At 43.3% G+C, this 21,210-nt stretch overlaps 1 protein-coding gene across 1 annotated transcript; it reads left to right on the plus strand.

Annotated features, from left to right (window-relative positions):
• Nucleotides 1–645: 645 nt before the first annotated feature.
• Nucleotides 646–19,718, plus strand: LOC137323396 (carboxypeptidase O-like). The gene is made up of 11 exons (XM_067986875.1): nucleotides 646–725; nucleotides 2,746–2,821; nucleotides 5,519–5,643; nucleotides 6,509–6,620; nucleotides 6,711–6,812; nucleotides 10,392–10,496; nucleotides 14,433–14,543; nucleotides 14,685–14,775; nucleotides 16,691–16,893; nucleotides 18,705–18,789; nucleotides 19,447–19,718. The coding sequence occupies exons 1-11, from the start codon at nucleotides 646–648 to the stop codon at nucleotides 19,716–19,718; spliced, it is 1,362 nt and encodes a 453-aa protein (XP_067842976.1).
• The last annotated feature ends 1,492 nt before the right edge of the window (nucleotides 19,719–21,210 follow it).

Consider the following 21,210-nt stretch of genomic DNA (forward strand, 5'->3'; position numbering starts at 1 on the left):
GAAATTAAAGCAATTCATAGAATTATAGAATCATAGAATCATACAGCACAGGAAGCTATTCGGCCCATTATGTCTGTGTCGGCTCTTTGAAAGAGCTATCCAATTAGTCCCATTCCTCCGTTCTTGCCCCATTGCCCTGCAAATGTTTCCTTTTCAAGTACATATCCAATTCCCTTTTGAAAGTTACTATTAAATCTGCTTCCATCACCCTTTCAGGCAGTGCATTCCAGATCATAACGTAAGCGTTAAAAAAAACTCTCCTCATCTCCCGTCTGGTTCTTTTACCGATTATCTTAAATCTGTGTCCTCTGGTTACCAACCCTCCTGCCAGTGGAAACAGTTTCTCCCTATCTAATCTATCAAAACCAGTCATAATTTTGAACACCTCTATTAAATCTCCCCTTAACCTTCTCTGCTCTAAGGAGAACAATCCCAGCTTCTCCAGTCTCTCCAGTTATTCTAGCCTTTATCTTTATTTATGATGCGACTAAGCTACGATATGGTTATTTGAGGGTTAAGAATGTGGGCGTTGGCCAGGTGTAACTGAAGACAGTTTTATCCGACTTGCACTCTGCCCATCTCTCAGTTCCCAAGTCCTTTTGTGACTGTTCGACAAGGTCCCAGTGGAACCTGTTCACTGACACCATGAAGTGGTGGATAAGATGTGTCTCTATTCTGGGGATTCTCCCTCTGCTCACACACAGCTTCCAGGCACGATACAATGGGTAAGTAAATCAAATATTATCGTTATATTATCAGTGAAGATAACTATTAGTAATTGCCTAATACTAACAAAACATGACAATAAATCTACAGTTATTGTGGAGTTTCCGCACCCAGTAACAGTGATTGCAACCACCTCGTCTGAGGTTGTTTGAGCCCATAATCTAACCTGACACTCCAGTGCGGTGCTGAGGGAGTGCCGCATTGTTGGAGCTGTCGTCTTTCAGCTGAGACGTTAAACCAAAACCTTGTCTGTCCGTTCAGGTGGATGAAAATGATCCCATGGGACCATCTCAGTGTCCCGGCCAACATTCTTCCCTCAACCAATACCATCAAAAACAGATTAACTGCTCATTCGCCTTTGCTATCTGTGGGCTCTTGCCTTGCACACAATTGGCTGAAGTGACTTTGACAGGAAACTTTGTGGATCAAGGGTAGAACCAGCCATCTTCACTGTCTCCCGCTGCGAGGAACTGCAGAATGTGCAGCCGCCCCCCTGTAATTTGATGTTTGATAATAGATTCCCCATCCGACAGCTGTGATTACATTTCAAAAAGTAAATCATTAGTTGGGAACTGCTTTGGGAGGCCCCCGTAAAACAAGTTGTTTTAAAAATGCCAATTTGTTTTATTTTCTTTGTAGACCATCTTGTACAGGTGATTCACCAGACTAACAGGATGCTGGTGTGTATTTAAATAATCCACTAACAAATATAATCATATTTAACAAGTTTCAGGGCTGCCCCAGTGTGAGTGTTATTGGAACAAATATCAGCACACAGGCATTGCAAGTGAATCCTTCAATTGTGTCATAATTCTTCCTGCACAAAGTTGATCCATTTGTGTGTTATGAAGATGAAAGCTGGGTATTTAATCAAAACCTAGATGGTGCCAGGCAGTGCTGAAAGATGGTTCATTCTCCTCCACTCAGCTCCTGATCTCAGTTCTGTCACTTTGGGGAGACGCAATGCAGAAGCAAAGTGCGTTCCAAAGGGAGGGAGGTTAAAGTCAGAGGGGCAGTCACAGCCAGTTGCTTTTTCACACTTAAAAGTGGTCGGATCAAAGGAGCACTACTGGGGGCCTGAGATACCTGCTCTCTGTGCATGGACTGGCAAAGGAGGGAGGAAAATACAGGGAAAGGGACGATGGAGATAACTGTAGGTAAATAAAATCAAATTACAGGGTGACAAAGTGCTGCTGCACATTGAACAGAAACTCACAACAGGAGACAGTGGTTCTCTCCTCAATCCTCCTACATTGGCTCCCAGTCCAGCAATACATTGAATTTCAAATTCTCATCCTTGTGTTCAAATCCCTCCATGGCCTCACCCCCTCCCTATCTCTGTAACCTCTTCCAGCCCTACAACCCTCCGAGATCCAATTCTGGCCTCTTGCGCTTCTCCGATTTTCTATCACTCCACCATTGGTGGCCGAGCCTTCAGCTGCCCACACCCTAACCTCTAGAATTTCCTCCTTGAACCTCTTCATCTCTCTAACTCTGACTCCTCCTTTAAGCCCAGCTTTTGGTCACCTGTCCCAAAATCTTTTTCATTGGCACGTAGTTGCTACTGTGAAGTTCGTTGGGACGTTTCACTACGTTAAAAGCGCTATATAAATGCAAGTTGTTGTTTCCAATCTAAGTCACTTCAGATGGGAGTCGGCCAGGCGGAAGCTGCCACATCTCCCCACAGAAGGGAGGAACAATAATTTGACTGAAGGTCCCACCTGGGTGGTACCTCACACCAACTGGCAACTGGCTAAAGTGAGCACTGATGCAGGTCTGGGAACATGGTCAAATTACAAAGGAAGCAACTTTCTGGTAATGCCGTTGTATTAAAGAATGTTGGGTTAGCGAAACTGCCTTCATACCTCCTCAAACATTTAACAATATTACCAGAGTTTCTGGCCATTTCAATATTAAACAATGTTCCCGGTACCAGAGAGAGTGGCACTTAGTGATTGTGATTAATTAACGTGTTACATACAAGAAACTGGAATTGTGAAAAGGAACTTCTCATTTCAGGGACCAAGTGCTCCGACTCATCCCGACGGATTCCGGGCAGGTGGAGTTTCTGAAACAACTGGCAGAGGAAGAGCGGGTAGGTTCTGAGATGAGTTCGGGGGACCTGATCAAGTGGTACTGACCTTCTGGTGTTGGTTCTATTTCTATTAAGAGGCTGCATAAGGCGTACACTGGGGCCTCTGAAGGATCGTCAGGCTCATTGTCCAATCCCAGTAGACTTGTTGCAGTATCCTAATACGTCGCCTTGATGCTGCCTCGGTCTTTGTTATTGTCAAGATGTGGTGTAATGAATCTGAGCATCTCCTCACGGTGCAGTAGTGTGCCCCGTCACTGCTTGTGTTTAGACACGGATATATTTAAAGAAAAAGGAATTACATTTATATAGCGCCTTTCACAACCTCAAGGTGTCCCAAAGCGCCTTACAGTGAATGAAGACGTGGCCTCGGTTTAACGTCTCATCTGAAAGATGGCACCACCGACAATACTGCACTGGAAGTGTCAGCCTGGATTACGAACATACAAAATTAATGGGCAGGAATAGACCAGCTGGTCCATCAAGCCTGCTCCACACGCTGATGGTAGGAGTATCATGACTAAACTTTTCTTCCATTCCCCGACCTTCCCCCCTCACACCGTCACACCCACCCCCGCCTGTATGTAATTGCCTGGGAAAGGCAAAAAACAGAAAAAACCCAGGACCAATAAGGGAAAAAATACTTGGTGAAATTCCTCTCAGGTGATCGAATCATTCCTGGAGATCACATGGACCAAGTGTTACCTATAAAGACACTTACCTTCTAAATGATGTGATCTCTGCCCCAGTCAGGAACAGGTCCAGCTCCCTCTTGAAGGCAGAGAGTCAGCACCCATCACACCAGCCGACAATGTATTCCAGAGGCTCACAATTCTCTGGGAAAAGAAGAACCGCCGAGCATCCAGTCTATTCCTACTCCTCCATAGTTTAAACTCATGTCCCCTGGTCCTCCCCTGCCTGGAAGTTGAACTGGAATAATCTATCAATTGGGACGCTATCCAGTCTTTTAATTATTTTATAGACCTTTATCAGGTCACCTCTAAGTCTTCGCTGCTCTAAAGTAATTAGACCAAGATCCTTGAACCCATCGGATCAGCTGAGGTTCTTTAAGCTTCGAATCATTCTTGCAGCTCTCCTCTGGACTTTCTCCACGGCCACTATATCACCCACCATGTGCGGGCACAAAACTGGGCACAATACTCTAGATGCGGTCTGACCAGCGACCTGTATAGTGTGAAACTGGTGTCCTTTGCTTTGTAGTGAATTGTTCCATTAATACAACCCAATATGTTATTAGCTTTCGTTACAGTTTCTCTACATTGGTCATGAACCTTTAGTGATCTGTGCACAATAATACTAAGATCTTTTTGTCACTCAGCCTCTCAGTATTGTTCCCTGCAAATGATACGTGTATTCTGTGTTGGCCCTACCAACATGCATACCACTACATTTATCGAAATTAAATGCCGTTTGCCAATGTGTGGCCCACTCCTCTAGCACATCTAAAGCTTTTTGAATTTGATTGCACTCCTCTAGCTTCTTAACCCGTGCACAGATTTTGTTGTCATCAAACTTACTTACCATACTCCCAACACCACTGTCCAGGTCATTAATAAAGACTGTGATGAGTAGTGGGACTAGGAGTGATCCCTGGGGGACACCACTAGTAACATGTCTCCAAACTGAACCACATCCGTTAACTACAACTTTTTGGCTGCGGGATTGGAGCCAATTCCTAATCCAGCTCTTTCGATTTCCACTGATACCACAAGATTCTATCTTGTGAAGTAACCTAGTGTGAAGTAGCTTATCAAAGGGTCTCTGAAAGTCCAGGTAGACAATGTCTACTGGATTACTCTCATCCACTACCCTGGTGACTTCCTCAAAAAACTCCATCAAATTTGTTAGGCACGGCCTATTTTTTCAGAAGCTGTGTTGTGAATTTTTAATTGCCCCTTCCCTTTACAAGTACTCAAGTCTCTGGAATGGGACTTGAACCCACAATCTTTCGACTCAGAGGCGAGCATGATACCACTGAGCCACAAAAATTAGATATTTTGGAATTTGCCTTTTCACATTTGAATGGTGTGCAAGGTTTGAAGTCAGTGCAGCTTTTAAAAATTCAGGGGCAGCAACACAGCATGAAAACAGAATGGAACTTAAAAAGAGACAGAATCCCAACTCTGCCGCTGTACAATTGTGATCCTCCAGCAGTTAACTTTGGCCAGTAAAATGTTTGCAATTGCTATGGATATTGAAGCAAAAATGGAATATGGCAGTTGTTATAATCAGTAACAATGGCTAGAAAAATGGAACTTTGGAAATCAAAGATTAATCAAAAAGTCAGGCTACAAGACTGAAAATTAATTGAATCATGGAATCATATAACACAGAAGAAGGCCATTCGACCCATTATGCCTGTGCCGGCTCTTTGAATTCGTTCCACTCTCCAGCTCTTTCCCCATAGCCCTGTATCATTATAAAAAAGATAAGAGTTTTATTTTTAGTTTATATCGATGGAGCTTCCTTGCACTTTGAAATTTTATTTTATAAATCAAGGCTCTTAGGCAACATCGAAAACAAGTCATTGTCTTGTCCTCAAGATGATTTTGGCCGAATCAAGAAAATGTTGAGATAGGTTGTTAAATATTTACTATTACAGATAAGGGTGATTTGAAGAGTTCGTATTGTCATTGTTCTTAAGATTACTGAGGATCTGTGTTGTTTTATTTGGTGCAGATTGATTTATGGAGCCCCCAGTTCCCAGAGGGAATTCAACCTCATGGCGAAGTTCATGCTCGAGTCCCAGCCTCAGCACTTGGTACAGTTAAAGGTGAACTGAAGGAAAGGGCCCTTCAATACAAGTAGGTGCAACTCCAAATAATAAAACGATTGCAAGTTTTTTTCTTACTGCTATCATGCTCCGGCAGCCATTTTACACATCAGCAGACTGAGCAGACTGGAGCTACATCTTCCCCACTCTGCCCAATACCCAGCCTCTCCGATTTTCACAGTGGCCATTTTGTAATAATAAAAAATAAGAGTCTTTGTGGTGTATGATGTCATTCCCTAGCTGGCAGCTCGGTCACTGAGCGTGCACCTCAGAACCTGTCCTGTTCACTTGGCAAGGTTCAAAATATCTCGCGTGATACCAGAAGGGCAGTGAGCTTCTTTCACTTGTGCTGATGATCACCGTTCACCATTCCCTTCATCAAGTGCAGGAACGAGACAATGACATCACAGACATGGATGCCACCAGCCGTTCCAACAGGATTGGTTATCCATTACTTTCTCATCAATGTGTCAACTCTCAGCTCAGGTCCATCTAAACAATCAGCACTTTTCAGATAAGGCCCTCACTCTCTCACTTTCCCCATCCCTGGTCCTGACCTGTGATCTAAAAACATCCTTTCCCATTACATACTACACCAACATGTCTTTCATTTCTTTCCAATACTTTCCATAAGGAATTCAGGAGAAACTTCTTAACCCAGAGTGGTGAGAATGTGGAACTTACTACCACATGAAGTAGTTGAGGCGACTAGCATAGATACATTTAAGGGGAAGCTAGACAGACATAAGGGAGAAAGGAATAGAAGGGTATGCTGATAGGGTGAGATGAAGAGGGGTGGGAGGAGGCTTCAGTGGAGCATAAGAACAGCATTGGCCAGTTGGGCCCAATGGTCTTCTTTTGTGCTGTAAATTCTATGTAATTCTCTGATTCAACAGCGTTTTAACACAAAATATTCAAGATCTCCTGGACAGCCGGATACAGAGTGACGATAAGCAGCCCATCAATTCTAGAGCACACAGCTACATCAAGTATCACCCAATGGAAGAGGTAAGACTGATACAAGAGGAGGAAAGTATTGTCTCGTTTTCCATTTAGTGTCTCAAAATATCCTTCACTGTTTCTCTCTCAAACACTCAGATCTATTACTGGATGGAACAAATGAAGGAAAATTACAAGGAGTTGGTGACACAGCATCAGCTGGGAATAACCTACCAGAAACGGCCGATGTATTATCTGAAGGTATCCAGAGTCCGATGTACTCAGTTGTTCTGCTTCCTTTTCCTCTCATTACCTCCCTTCACAAACATTGTCCCAACAATGAACTTCAGTCACACAGCAGCCCCCACCCCCAACCCCGACCCTGTTGCACCCATGTGACAATTCCATTTCCCTTACTTTCTGTCCTTGGACTGTCTCAGTGAGTTTGCCAATTACCAGAGTAATTTGTTTTACTGAGAACTTATGTTGAGTAGTTGAGATGACTATTTGGAATTGTCTGAGAAAAGACCGACATCACTTCTATCTGGGCTCGGGTCATTTCCTGAGTCCAGAATTGATAGGGTAGGGTTCCTGCACAATTTGTGTCTCCGTATCCTCCACAGAAATTGGAACTTGATCCCCTCCATCATAACTGGATTTGAACTCAGTTTGCAACAGATTAAAGATCGAGATTCTAATAGTCACACAGTCTCCCCTCACCCCCCGCACTCCTGCCCCAATTAGAGAAAGGAAACCTTCAGACCCCCGAATAACAAAAGGGAGGTAGGAGAACAAATATGTAGGCAAATTTCGGAGTGCAAAAATAAGAGGGCAATAATAGTAGGGGACTTCAACTATCCTAACATCAACTGGGATTCAAACAGTGTGAGGGGCACAGAGGGTGCAAAATTCTTGATCGGTGTCCAGGAGAACTTTTTTAGCCAGTATGTGACAAGCCCAACATGAAGGGATGCAATTCTAGATTTATTCCTGGGAAATGAAGATGGGAAAGTGGGTGAAGTGACAGTGGGTGACCATATTGGGAATAGTGACCACAATTCAGTTAGCTTTAGCATTATTATGGAAAAGGACAGAGTTAAATCAGGAGTAAACGTTTTAAATTGGGGGAAGGCAAATTTTACAGAACTAAGAGGTGATTTGGCAGAAGTGGACTGGACACAACTACTTGAGGAGAAATCAGTGGCAAGCCAGTGGGAGGCACTAAAAAGTGAAATTCTATGGGTACAATGCAGACACATCCCCTCAAAGAAAAAGGGTGGCACTGCCAAATTTAGAGCCCCCTGGTTGTGTGGAAGTATATGGGGCAAGATAAAGCAGAAAAAGAAAGCTTATGACTGTTACAGAAAACTAAATACTGCAAAAAGCCTGGAGGAGTATAGAAAGTACAGGGATGACATAAAAAAGGAAATAAGGAGAGCAAAGACAGGGCATGAAAAAATATTAGCTAGTAAGATTAAAGAAAACCCAAAAATGTTTTATCAGTACATTAAGAGCAAGAGGATAGCTAAGGAAAAGGTGGGACCTATCAGGGATGATAAAGGTAACTTGTGTGTAGAAGCAGACGATGTGGGTAGGGTTTAAAATGAATATTTTGTCTCCATATTCACAAAGGAAAGGGATGATCCGGATGTAGTAGTTAAAGAGGAGAGGTGTGAAATATTGGATAAGGTAAACATAACGAGAGGGGAAGTACTAGAGGGACTGGAATCCTTGAAAGTTGATAAGTCACCAGGGCCGGATGGATTGTTTCCTAGGCTATTGAAGGAAGCCAGGGAGGAAATAGCGGATGCCCTGAGGATCATTTTCCAATCCTCACTCGATACAGGGGAGGTACCGGAGGACTGGAAGACTGCAAACGTAGTACCATTGTTTAAAAATGGTATGAAGGAAAGGCCGAACAATTATAAGCCAGTCAGTCCTACCTCGGTGGTGGGCAAACTATTAGAATCAATACTGAGAGATAGGATAAACTGTCACTTGGAAAGGCATGGTTTAATCATGGATAGTCAGCATGGATTAGTTCAGGGAAGGTCATGCCTTACAAATCTGATTGAATTCTTTGAGGAAGTGACAAGGAGGATTGATGACGGTAGTGCAGTGGATGTTGTCTACATGGATTTTAGTAATGCATTTGACAAGGTCCCACATGGCAGACTGGTCAGAAAGGGAAAAGCCCATAGGATACAGGGAAATGTGGCGAATTGGATCCAAAATTGGCTCAGTAACAGGAAACAAAGGGTAAAAGTTGATGGATGTCTTTGCGAATGGAAATCCGTTTCCAGTGGTGTGCCACAGGACTCAGTGTTGGGTCCCTTGCTGTTTGTGGTATATATTAATGATTTGGACTTGAATGTAGGGGGCATGATTGGCAAATTTGCAGACGACACAAAAGTGAAGAGGATAGCTGCAGACTCCAAGAAGATAGCAATGGGTTGGTGGAGTAGGCGGAAAAGTGGCAAATGGAGTTCAACCCGGAGAAGTTTGAGGTAATGCACTTAGGGAGGGCAAACAGTAAAAGGGAATACGCAGTCAACGGAAATATATTGAGGGGTAGAGGAAGTGAGAGACCTTGGAGTGCATGTGCAAAGGTCCCTGAAGGTGGCAGTACAGGTAGATAAGGTTGTGAAGGCAGCATACGGAATGCTCTCCGTTATTAGCCGAGGTACAGAATACAAAAGCAGGGATGTAATGATGGAACTGTATAAAACGCTTGTAAGGCCACAGCTGGAGAATTGTGCACAGTTCTGGTCACCACATTACAGGAAGGACTTAATTGTTCTGGAGAGAGTGCAGAGAAGATTTACAAGAATGTTGCCAGGGCTTGAAATACGAGGAGAGATTGGATAGGCTGGGGTTGTCTTCCTTGGAGCAGTGGAGGCTGAGGGGAGACTTGATTGAGGAGTACAAAATTATGAAGGGCCTGGATAGAGTAGACAGGAAGTACCTGTTTCCCCTAGCAGAGAGTTCAAGAACTCGAGGACATAGATTTAAGCTGATTGGCGGAAGGATTAGAGGGGACATGAGGAAAATCTTTTTTACCCAGGGAGTGGTGGGTGTATGGAATTCGCTGCCCGAATTGGTGGTAGAGGCAAGGACCCTCAACTCTTTGAAAAGGCACCTGGACCTGCACCTAAAGTGCTGTAAGCTGCAGGGCTACGGACCGGGTGCTGGAAGGTGGGATTAGAATAGGCACCTGGTTGTTCTTCGAGCCAGTGCGGACACGATGGGCCAAATGGCCCCCTTCTGTGCTGTATCTTTTCTATGGTTCTATGGTTCTAGCTCTTGGGATTTGGTTTAACCTAGGTCCCATGAAGGTTAGGATAGGAACTCCATTATATTCCAATAGAATGGATTTTGGAGTTTAGTGCTGTGGAGTGAAGATTGCCTCATGGGAGTATATTGAGCACCAAGTGGAGCTGTTTGATCTTAAATCATCGGAGAGAAATGCTGAAGGAACCGATGTTACAGGAAACAAAGCTGATGTGCTTTATACCTATTTTGAGATACCATTGAGACAATAGAAGTCTACCCGACAGCATAAAACCTGAAGCCCGTAGCCATGTCATTCATGTCCTGTACAATCGTCCCTCCTTCCCGGATATTTCACTCTGTAGGCACAAGAAATTTCAAGCTTCCCAACTTCTATCATTCTACGCTACTGAAGTTGGGATAGAACGATAGAAGTTGGGAAGCCATTGCTACACATCATACTTTCTTCTGTCAGCATTGCAAGGTCCCCAGTCAGACCCACACAAACGACAGGGTCAGTATCACCCCCAACATTTCCCCCCTTTCATTTCCCATCTGTTTTGTCCGTAGATCAGTAGAAAATCCGATAAGCCCAAGAAGATTATCTGGATGGATTGTGGAATTCATGCCAGAGAGTGGATTGCTCCTGCTTTCTGTCAGTGGTTTGTGAAGGAGGTGAGTATCTCCTTTTTGTAGCTCTACAAATAAACCATTTCAGTCACAATCCTCTCAACAGCTTTCAGTGTTGGAGAGCTCAAGTCTGCATGAACAGTGGGGATGACCCAGATCGAACAGCAGATAATGACAGCGTCACAATAGTGAACAGAAAGCAGCTAGCAATGGTGATAATTCTTTTTGTGGTAGTTGTGACCTTGATGAGGGTTTTGCAAGTAGAATGTTTTAGGTTTCAGATAAAGCTGAATTGTGTGGGAAAGCTGGGTGTTCCCTATAGAAAGACATTGCTCAGAGACCTCGAGATAAATAGTACACGAGATTAACACTGAGAAATGGAAGATAATTCATGCTGGTCTTACCAATATCAATAGATTGGGAAAGAAAGATTTTGGTGACTGCATCAAAACATTATCCCAATGCAAGCCATCTAACAAGACAACCAGACTGCTCAAGTACAAGAGCAGATTGAAAGGATACAAGTAGTACAAGTACTGGGAGGTCATATTGAAAGAAAAAGCATACAATTCCACAAAGATTAGTGGTGGTCAGAAGAATGATCAAATATAAAAAACAGCAAAGAATGACAAAATGAATAATAAGGAGGGAGAAATTAGAGTACGAGAGAAAGCCAGCTAGAGAAAAAAAGATGGTAAGAGTTTCTATAAGTATTTAAAAAGGAAAAGAGTAAGTAAAGTGAGCATTGGTCCTCTAGAGAGTAAGTCTATGGAATTAATATTGGAGAATAAGGAAATGGCGGATGAATTGAACAGATATTTTGCACCTGTCTTCACTGTAGAGGATACAAATATCATGCCAGAAATAATAGTGAATCAAGAGGTGAAAGGGAGGGAGGAACTTCAAACATTTACAATCACCAGGGAAAGGGTTCTGAAAAAAATATTAGAACTAAAAGCTGACAAGTCCCCAGGTCGTGACGGATTTCATCCTAGGGTCTTAAAAGACGCTGCAGAGATAGTAGATGCATTGGAATTAATTTTCCAAAATTCCCTAGATTTTGGAAGGGTCCCATCAGATTAGAAAATAGCGAATGTAACTCCTCTATTCAAGAAAGGAGGGAGACAGAAAGCAGGAAACTACAGGCCAGTTAGCTTAACGTCTGTCATAGGGAAAATGCTAGAATCTATTATTAAGGAGGTTATAGCAGGGCACTTAGAAAATCTCAATGCAATCAAGCAGCGTCAACACGTGTTTGTGAAAGGGTAATCGTGTTTGACTAATTTATTACAGTTCTTTGAGGAAGTAACAAGCAACGTGGATAAAGGGGACCCTGTGGATGTAGTGTACTTGGATTTCCAGAAGGTTTTTGACAAGGTGCCATATAGAATCATAGAATCATAGAAGTTTACAACATGGAAACAGGCCCTTCGGCCCAACATGTCCATGTCGCCCAGTTTATACCACTAAGCTAGTCCCAGTTGCCTGCACTTGGCCCATATCCCTCTATACCCATCTTACCCATGTAACTGTCCAAATGCTTTTTAAAAGACAAAATTGTACCCGCCTCTACTAATGCCTCTGGCAGCTCGTTCCAGACACTCACCACCCTTTGATTGAAAAAATTGCCCATCTGGACCCATTTGTATCTCTCCCCTCTCACCTTAAATCTATGCCCCCTCGTTATAGACTCCCCTACCTTTGGGAAAAGATTTTGACTATCTACCTTATCTATGCCCCTCATTATTTTATCGACTTCTATAAGATCACCCCTAAACCTCCTACTCTCCAGGGAAAAAAGTCTCAGTCAATCCAACCTCTCCCTATAAGTCAAACCATCAAGTCCCGGTAGCATCCTAGCAAATCTTTTCTGCACTCTTTCTAGTTTAATAATATCCTTCCTATAATAGGGTGACCAGAACTGTACACAGTATTCCAAGTGTGGCCTTACTAATGTCTTGTACAACTTCAACAAGACATCCCAACTCCTGTATTCAATGTTCTGACCAATGAAACCAAGCATGCTGAATGCCTTCTTCACCACCCTATCCACCTGTGACTCCACTTTCAAGGAGCTATGAACCTGTACTCCAAGATCTCTTTGTTCTATATCAAAGGCTGCTGCACAAAATAAGAGCTCATGGTGTAGGGGGTAACATATTAGCATGGATAATGGATTGGCTAGCTAACAGGAAACAGAGAGCAGGCATAAATGGGTCATTTTCAGGTTGGCAAGATGTAACGAGTGGAGTGCCACAGGGATCAGTGCTTGGGCCTCAACTATTTACAATCTATATCAATGACATGGATGAAGGGGCCGAATGTATGGTTGCTGAATTTGCTGATGACACAAAGGTAGGTAGGAAAGTAAGTTGTGAAGAGGACATAAGGAGTCTGCAAAGGGATATAGATAGGTTAAGTGAGTGGGCAAAAATTTGGCAGACAGAGTATAATGTGGGAAAATGTGAACTTGTCCATTTTGGCAGGAGGAATAGAAAAGCAGTCTATTATTTAAATGGAGAGAGATTGCAGAACTCTGAGGTACAGAGGGATCTGGGTGTCCTAGTACATGAATCACAAAAAGTTAGTAGGCGGGCACAGCAAGTGATTAGGAAGGCAAATGGAATGTTGTCATTTATTGCAAGGGGAATGGAATATAAAAGTCAAGATGTTTTGCTACAGTTGTACAGGGCATTGGTGAGACCACATCTAGAATGCTGTGTGCAGTTTTGGTCTCCTTATTTAAGACAGGATATAATTGCTTTGGAGGTGGTTCAGAGAAGGTTCACTGGACTGATTCCTGGGATGAGGGGGTTATCTTATGAGGAAAGGTTGGACAAGTTGGGCCTGGATACATTGGAATTTAGAAGAATGAGAGGTGATCTTATTGAAACATATAAGATCCTGAGGGGACGAGAAATGGTAGGTGCTGAGGGGATGTTTCCCCTTGTGGGAGAGACTAGAACTAGGGGCTGCAGTTTAAAAATAAAGGGTCTCCCATTTAAGATGGAGATGAGGAGAAATTTTTTCTCTCAGAGGGTCGTGAGTCTGAGGAACTCCCTTCCCCAGAGAGCGGTGGAGGCAGGGTCATTGAATATTTTTAAGGCTGAGTTGGATAGATTCCTGATTAAGAAGGGAGTCAAAGGTTATAGTATGTCGATGGGAAAGTAGGGTTGAGGTCACAATCAGATCAGCCACGATGTTATCAAATGGCAGAGCAGACCTGAGGGGCTGAATGGCTCTTAATTCGTGTGTTCACATATGTCTACTGATAGCATCTGTAATTCATTGTACAGGTACCAATGGGAGGATTATGTCCTTTCATCACTGTACTCATAAAGGACAAAGGCAGGGAAATGATACAGCAAGTAACAAGAATAGCCTGGGTCTTAAATCAATGAGCCATCATTTTGATAAAGTTGGTTAGAAACCGCAGTGAAGGGCCAAGGCCCAATATTGTCAGACACAACCAAGGTTGAAAAGAATAAAATGGAGACTTTCTTTGATGGTCGATTAAGGAGCAGAATCTGTTCTTATTGGGAGAGGATCAAGGGAGGAACTTGATCCATTTTGTTTCAAATCGTGAATGGAATTGGTGGGGTGTCTGTCAAAAATCTTTGCGATGATCCAGGGGAAAAGAACAAGGGCAGATGATAGAAGCTCAGAAAACCTGGAATTAAATGATATTCAGGAGTAAATCCTTCACCATTAGAGACCAATTGCCCTGCACAGTGAATGGGGCCTGGACTGAAGGATTAACAAATGTTGAAGAATCTGCCTGATTTTTGAGTGAATTATTTGCTTATCATGATGAGGAATATCAGTGCTGAGGAATGGAACTCATTCCGACTTTTGAAACCCAGGTATTCCCAGGTCAACTATAGCACTGGTTACAGTCAGGCAGATGCTCCCGAAATAACACTCCACCGAATACTTCCAATCATCTCTTTCTATCTCATTTTGTGTGTGTGTGTGTGACAGGTATTAGAGACGTACACAGCAGACCCTAAAACAGATCGCTTCCTCCAAAACATTGACTTTTACATTCTGCCGGTTCTGAACATTGATGGGTACATTTACTCCTGGACAACAGTAAGTACAATCCCAGATTATGTGTTCTTATATAGTGTCACTGTCCCAAAATGTCCCGACAGCTCGTCTGTGAAACCTTTCCAGGTGTATCTCATCATTTCTGTGTCCACAGTAATGTTCAGCTTTCTTCTCCATCTCCAGGATCGTCTATGGAGAAAATCCATGTCTCCCTGTGAGAACAGCACATGTTTTGGGACTGATCTCAACAGGAATTTTGGTGCAAAATGGTGCAGTAAGTGGAGCTCAGACACCTTCCCCTCCTCTTCTGTATCTGTAGCCACATATCTGAATATCAGTCTTGATTTATGAATCAGTCCACCATCTATCTGTATAATGTCTTTCCATTAATTACTCCATCTTTATTTTTCTGTCTATCTTATGTACCTATCCATTCAGCTATTCTTGAATCTAGCACTGTCTATTGTATATATGCTGCATCTGTCTGCAGAAACTATCTGCCTGTATATGTATCTGTGGATCCAAATCTATCTGTCTGTAGTTAGTCCCTTTCTATCTGTTCATCCAATTCTACACAGGCTGATTGTGACAGTGTATTAGAGACAGTGGTCAGCATATTAATCACAGGTGGTCAGAGGGGTCAGTATAGTAGTCCTGGGGGCCAGGATGGGACAGGGTGTTAGACAGGCAGTGAAAGAGAGGGAAGAAGTGTCTTTCAGACCCACTATTCGCTGTTTTTTTATGGTGAATTGGTTTGTTGAGTTTCTCTTTTTTTTCTCATCTGTTCACTAATATGTAATCATTGGAAAATTCACTTTATAGATTATACAATTGGCCAGATGGTATGTTTCAGAGATTGGGCGGGGACAGTGAAACACACCAAGTCAAGTCACGTTTAGTAACACAAACAGCACAGGCTTATTCATATCAAGGGACCCCCATCACTACTGGTGATCTTTTCACAAACCTTCAGTTAGCCAGTGTGTTCTTGAAGCACTAGTTACAAATGGTCACACTTAATGTTAAAATGTGTTCAGAAAATTGATACACAGACTCCATCTAGTGGCTATGATGTGGGGAATGGGTTTATGCACCAGTGTTAACATGAGTATTTGTCCTACCAGACTGTAAGGGTCCCACATGAAATAAATTTAGCATGGTCTCCATTGGACATAAACTGTGAGCTGAAAACTGATTTACCACAAAGTTCTCAATCTCATTAAGAGAGAGTCCATAATGACAACTGGTGGTTGAAGTGGAAAATTTTACACTGGCCCGGTTCTCAAACTGGGAATAAGGCACATTGTTCACAGGGAGTTTTACTCTGAATTTAGTCTGTGCTTCTCACCTTGCCTGGGAGAGACGATAATGGGTGAAAAAAAATGTTGCATTCCCCCACCCTCGATGACTCTGATCTACACAAATACACCCTCCCCCTCACAGTCCCACTTGGACAAGAGGAAAAGCAAAATAAAATGCTTGCTGTGGTCCTTGTATATTTGCACTGAAGTGTCACACAACACCTTGAATTTATATAGCGACTTTAATGTAGTAAAATGTCCCAAGGTGCTTCACAGGAGCATTATCAGACAAAATTTGACACTGAGCCACATAAGAAGGTATTAGGATATGTGACCAATAGTTTGGTTGAAGAGGTAGGTTTTAAGGTGCGTCTTAAAGGTGGAGAGCACTAAAGAGGTGGAAAGGTTTAGGGAGGGATTTCCAGAGCTTAGGGCCTAGGCAGCTGAAGACACGGCCGCCAATGGTGGGGCAATGATAATCGGGGATACGCAAGAGGCCAGAATTGGAGGAGCGCAAAGATCTCGGGGGTTGTAGGGCTGGAGGAGGTTAGAGATGGAGAGGGGGCGAGGCCATGGAGGGATTTGAAAACGCGAATGAGAATTTTAAAATCGAGGCTGGGCTGGGAACCAGTGTAGGTCAGCGAGCACTGGGTTGATGGGTGAATAGTCTAAGACAGTCTGAGACTTAAGGGACAGAATTTAACACATTCACAGACACCAAAGCATTCCAAAAAATACAGCTAGAAATTATACTTTGAATAAACTGCCCAGGGTCTGTATACACTCAGCAGGGACCACGATGTGGTGGTAATTGTACAAATCTCCTTGTTGCTGCTTTGCAGATATGGATCCTTCTTTTCAAACCATGTATTTCATCATTTTTTGTAGGTGTTGGGGCTTCTAGAAACTGCTGTTCAATCATCCACTGCGGTTCAGCACCGGAGTCTGAACCTGAGACTAAAGCGGTTGCTGATTTTCTCCGTAGCCATCTGCCCGATATCTTATGCTACCTGACCATTCACTCCTATGGTCAGCTGATTCTTACCCCATACGGATACACGAACACCACAGTCAGCAACCACGAGGAAATGGTGAGATGTCATCACAAGTGGGGGAATCGAAACCTCCTTTTACTCCTGTTCCATCAGCTCTGTAGATACCGCATGAGCCTGCTGGACATTTCAGACTGTTATACAGATTAGGGTCCGAGTGCTGATTAAAACATGAGGTATAGCTGTGGGCTCCTCTCCATCAAAAAACATTAGATTCATTAAAAAAACAGCTTGCATTTTTATAGCGCCTTTCACAACCTCAGGACGTCCCAAAACACTTTACTGCCAATGAAATACTTTTGAAGTGTAGTTACTGTTGTAATGAAGGAAACGCAGCAGCCAATTTGCATGCAGAAAGGTCCCACAAACAGCAGTGAGATAATAACCGGATAATCTGTTTTAGTGATGTCGGTTGAGGGATAAATATTGGCCTGGGCACTGGACCGAACTCCCCTGCTCTTCTTTGAATATTGCCGTGGGATCTTTCACTTTCACCTGAGAGGGTAGACTTGGTCTTGGTTTAATGTCTCATCCAAAAGACAGCACCTCCGACAGTGCAGCACTCCCTCAGTACTGCATGGAGTGCTAGCCTAGATTTTGTGCTTGAACTTGGGACTTGAACACACAACCTTCTGACTCAGAGGCTACCCACTGAGCCATGGCTGACATCATTCAATCTTTAGCTCTGTTCAAACGTAGCAACTCACTGATCACTTACACATAATTAACTTTATTCACACTTGACTTGGGATTCAAGGTGCTGCTTTCACTTAGAAGGCAGGAGAGGCCAGTTTCTAATTTCAACCCACATTGGATCATTTATGATGGATGGTTCTATTAACACTCTGTCAGGGACACGATCACTTTGAATCCTCTCTAAACGGTGCTGGTGTTTGTAGATGTGTGCTACAAAGGGTTAGCGTAAGGCCATATGTCGCTAATTGCCCAAAGGGACTCCTGATCTTGCCTATACGTTCAGGGGTTACCAAGAGGCAGTGAGGTGGTGAACTAGCAAGGAGAAGCCATTAGGTCAGATTACTCCAGCCTATCTCCATACATCACCTATTTATGAGATACAGTCCCCGATTTTAACTCCCCCTGCCTAGCAGAAACTAGGCTGGGGCGGGGGGGAAACTTATCCACTCCTTTCCCACCCCGATCTGGCGGACTACAATTTTAAATTGCAGGCGGAAAGGACACTCGCCCCGAGGTCCTCTTTAAATATGCATATCGGGCTCTGATTACATCATTGGGGTCCAACGAGCTTGATCGTGGGCCAGAAGTCGACCCAGGCAGGTAAGTTTTAAAAGACTTTTTAGGCTTCCTTGTGGGCAAGGAGGAGCAGGAGTGCTCCCCAGGGTGCTGCACGGAAACCCCTCCCTCCCTCGATCGCCCTCCGAATCCCCCCCCATCACCACTTACCTGACTGCAGGGGACCAATCCCGACTGCTGCCCGAATTTCCGCTCCTGTGCTCAGTACTTGCGAGCCTCTGCTCTTATACCCCACACCACCAATATAAAGGCACTTTTATAGGTATTGCTTTAGTTCAACTAGACATTCATGCATCAGCTTGTGAGAAGGGACAGGGGCTTTAGGATTGCATCCAACTTAAGGAAAAAACAAGTGGCCCTCCTGTCAAAAAGGACAATAATGGAATTGGTTTAGTTATTCAACTAGTGTTAGAAACGTGCAAAGTGAGATCACTGTACAACTGAGTTGTCTTCTCCTGAGACAGCAGGATCAATTGTATTGACATGCACGGAGCTGGACTGGGCCTAGCTTGTTCTGAAGTCAACTTCTTTCCCATAAGAGCTTCCTAATTGAGCATTGCTGCTCTGTTATTTTGCAGATGAAAGTTGGAGAAAAGGCAGCTGTTGCTTTGGAGCAGAAGCACGGGACCAAGTTCAAAGTGGGACCTTCTTCATGGATCCTCTGTAGGTTTAACCATTTGTGTTATTGACCTGCCTCTTCACTCAACTATAAGAGGGGTGTCAGTCAGGCAGTTATTCTTTTTGTCTCATCTTTTTACCTCCCTGAAACCTCTCCACCTCCCTCACCCACTTTAAGACCCTCCTTAAAACCCATCTCTTGGACCAAGCTTTTGGTCACCCCTCCTAATAGCTCCTTCTTTGGCTCAGAGTCCATTTTCCTCCTTACACTTCTGAACAACAACAACTTGCATTTATATAGCGCCTTCAACGTAGTAAAAACGTCCCAAGGCACTTCACAGGAGCGTTATCAGGCAAAATATCACACCGAGCCACATCGGCAGATATTAGGACAGGTGATCAAACGCTTGGTCAAAGAGATAGGTTTTAAGGAGTGTCTTAAAGGAGGAGGGAGAGATGGAGAGGTTTAGGGAGGGAATTCCGGAGCTTAGGGCCTCGGCAGCAAAAGGCACGGCCGCCAATGGTGGAGCGAAGGAAGTGGGGGATGCACAAGAGGCCAGAGTTGGAGAAGGTACCTTTGTAATGTTTTTCTACATTAAAGGAGCTAAAGAAATGCAAGTTTTTTTTTTAAAAGAAGTTTTTTTTTGAAAAAAAGAGACTGGTACATCTAGTCAGCTTATGTATTGAAATGTTCTCTTTCAGATTATTCATCTGGTTCCTCACGTGACTGGGCAGGTGATCTTGGGATTGAATTTTCCTACACGTTTGAGCTCCGAGACAACGGGACATATCAATTCATCCTCCCAGAGGATCAAATCCAGGCTACCTGCGAGGAAACCATGGCTGCTGTGACGACCATTATTGAGCACATCGATGATAAACATTTCCGTAACTCCGCTCCGACCATTGTAGCTTTGTGGTCGGGTTTGCTGACTTCTTGTTTATTAAACATGTACTTTGCGAATTTGCTGTAGAAAGGAGAAGGCTGAGGGGTGACCCGATAGAGGTCTTTAAAATAACGAAGGGGTTCGATAGGGTAGACGTAGAGAAGATGTTTCCACTTATGTGCAGGGCAGGGTGGGGGGGGTCCAAAACTAGGGGCCATAAATATAAGATAGTCGCTAATAAATCCAATAAATAATTCAGGAGAAACTTCTTTACTCAGTGGTGAGAATGTGGAATTTGCTAACACATGGGTTGGTTGAGGCAAATAGCATAGATGCATTTAAACACTTGAAGGAGAAAGGAATGGAAGGATATGTTGCTAGGGTTAGATGAAGAGGGACGGGAGAAGGCACTTGTGCAGCATAAACACCGGCATAGACCAGTTGGGCCGAATGGCCTGTTTCTGTGCTGTAAATTATATGTAATTCTATGATCTCTAGCTTTATTTGTACTTCTACTGAAAGGACGGAGATTTCTGGGCGGGAGGTGGGTCACTACTATGAAGGGCGAGTATCACAGGCAAAACATCTTAGGGGAGGGAGAGAGAACAAAAATATATAGCTCGTGGATTGAAAACGGACCAAAAACAGGGCCACCAATGATCGCACAGGGAAATGCTCCCAGGTTCTGCCTCTGATCCAAATGCCTTCATTCCCTCAATCATTGTTTCACCAAGCAATGGAGGATAAGTGGAGGAGTCTGTAAATGGATTCTTTTTTTAAATTAATGGATATAATGAAATAACTAGTGACATATATTGAGATAAGTACCTACCATTCATAATGCTCACCATGTCAGTTGCTTTCTCCTTTAAGTTTTACAAATGTACAAGTCTTTCTCAGTCTTGGATCTGATTTGCTTGATGTTCTGTGAAAATAATAAAACTATTTCTTCCATCAAACCATTTGATTCTACACCATTTCTGCCTCCCCAATGTTTCATAATCGCCAGGTCACATTACAAGTGTCTACACTTCAAAAAGTACTTAATTAGCTGTAAAGCGCTTTAGGACATCCTGAGGTCCCCATGTGAAAGTTGTGATATAAATGCAAGTTCTTTCTATCTTACAATGCAGACGCTCACAATTGTTACAGGATTGAACTGACTCTCTACATCTGGCTAACAGTCCACAACTGTGGCAGGTGCCAACAATATTGTTGCAGTGTCTATCAATATGTTTCTTAAAACACAACACAATGCAGAGTGCAGGTCACAGCAATCCCTGCTGCTTGTCCCAGTCCCCTATTACATACAGGTACAGAGGACAGGTGTTTGCAAATGAATTCTGACTTCCCTAGGTGATTGAATGAAAGCTTCAAGATCTTGATCTAATATTATTATTCAAACCTGAAAAGTCAGATCCCACATAATATTCCCACAGTGCTAATAGAACTGAAACCATTTGCATTCTGCAGCGTATTGGTCATCCATCTCTATAAACAAGGTCTGTTCCTGTGATATTATATTACAGGAAGCATCATCCCTTCTATATAATTTTTGAATAATATAAAGATCAGAGCA

This window comes from Heptranchias perlo, chromosome 7 (assembly GCF_035084215.1).
Source record: "Heptranchias perlo isolate sHepPer1 chromosome 7, sHepPer1.hap1, whole genome shotgun sequence".
Lineage (NCBI taxonomy): Eukaryota > Metazoa > Chordata > Chondrichthyes > Hexanchiformes > Hexanchidae > Heptranchias > Heptranchias perlo.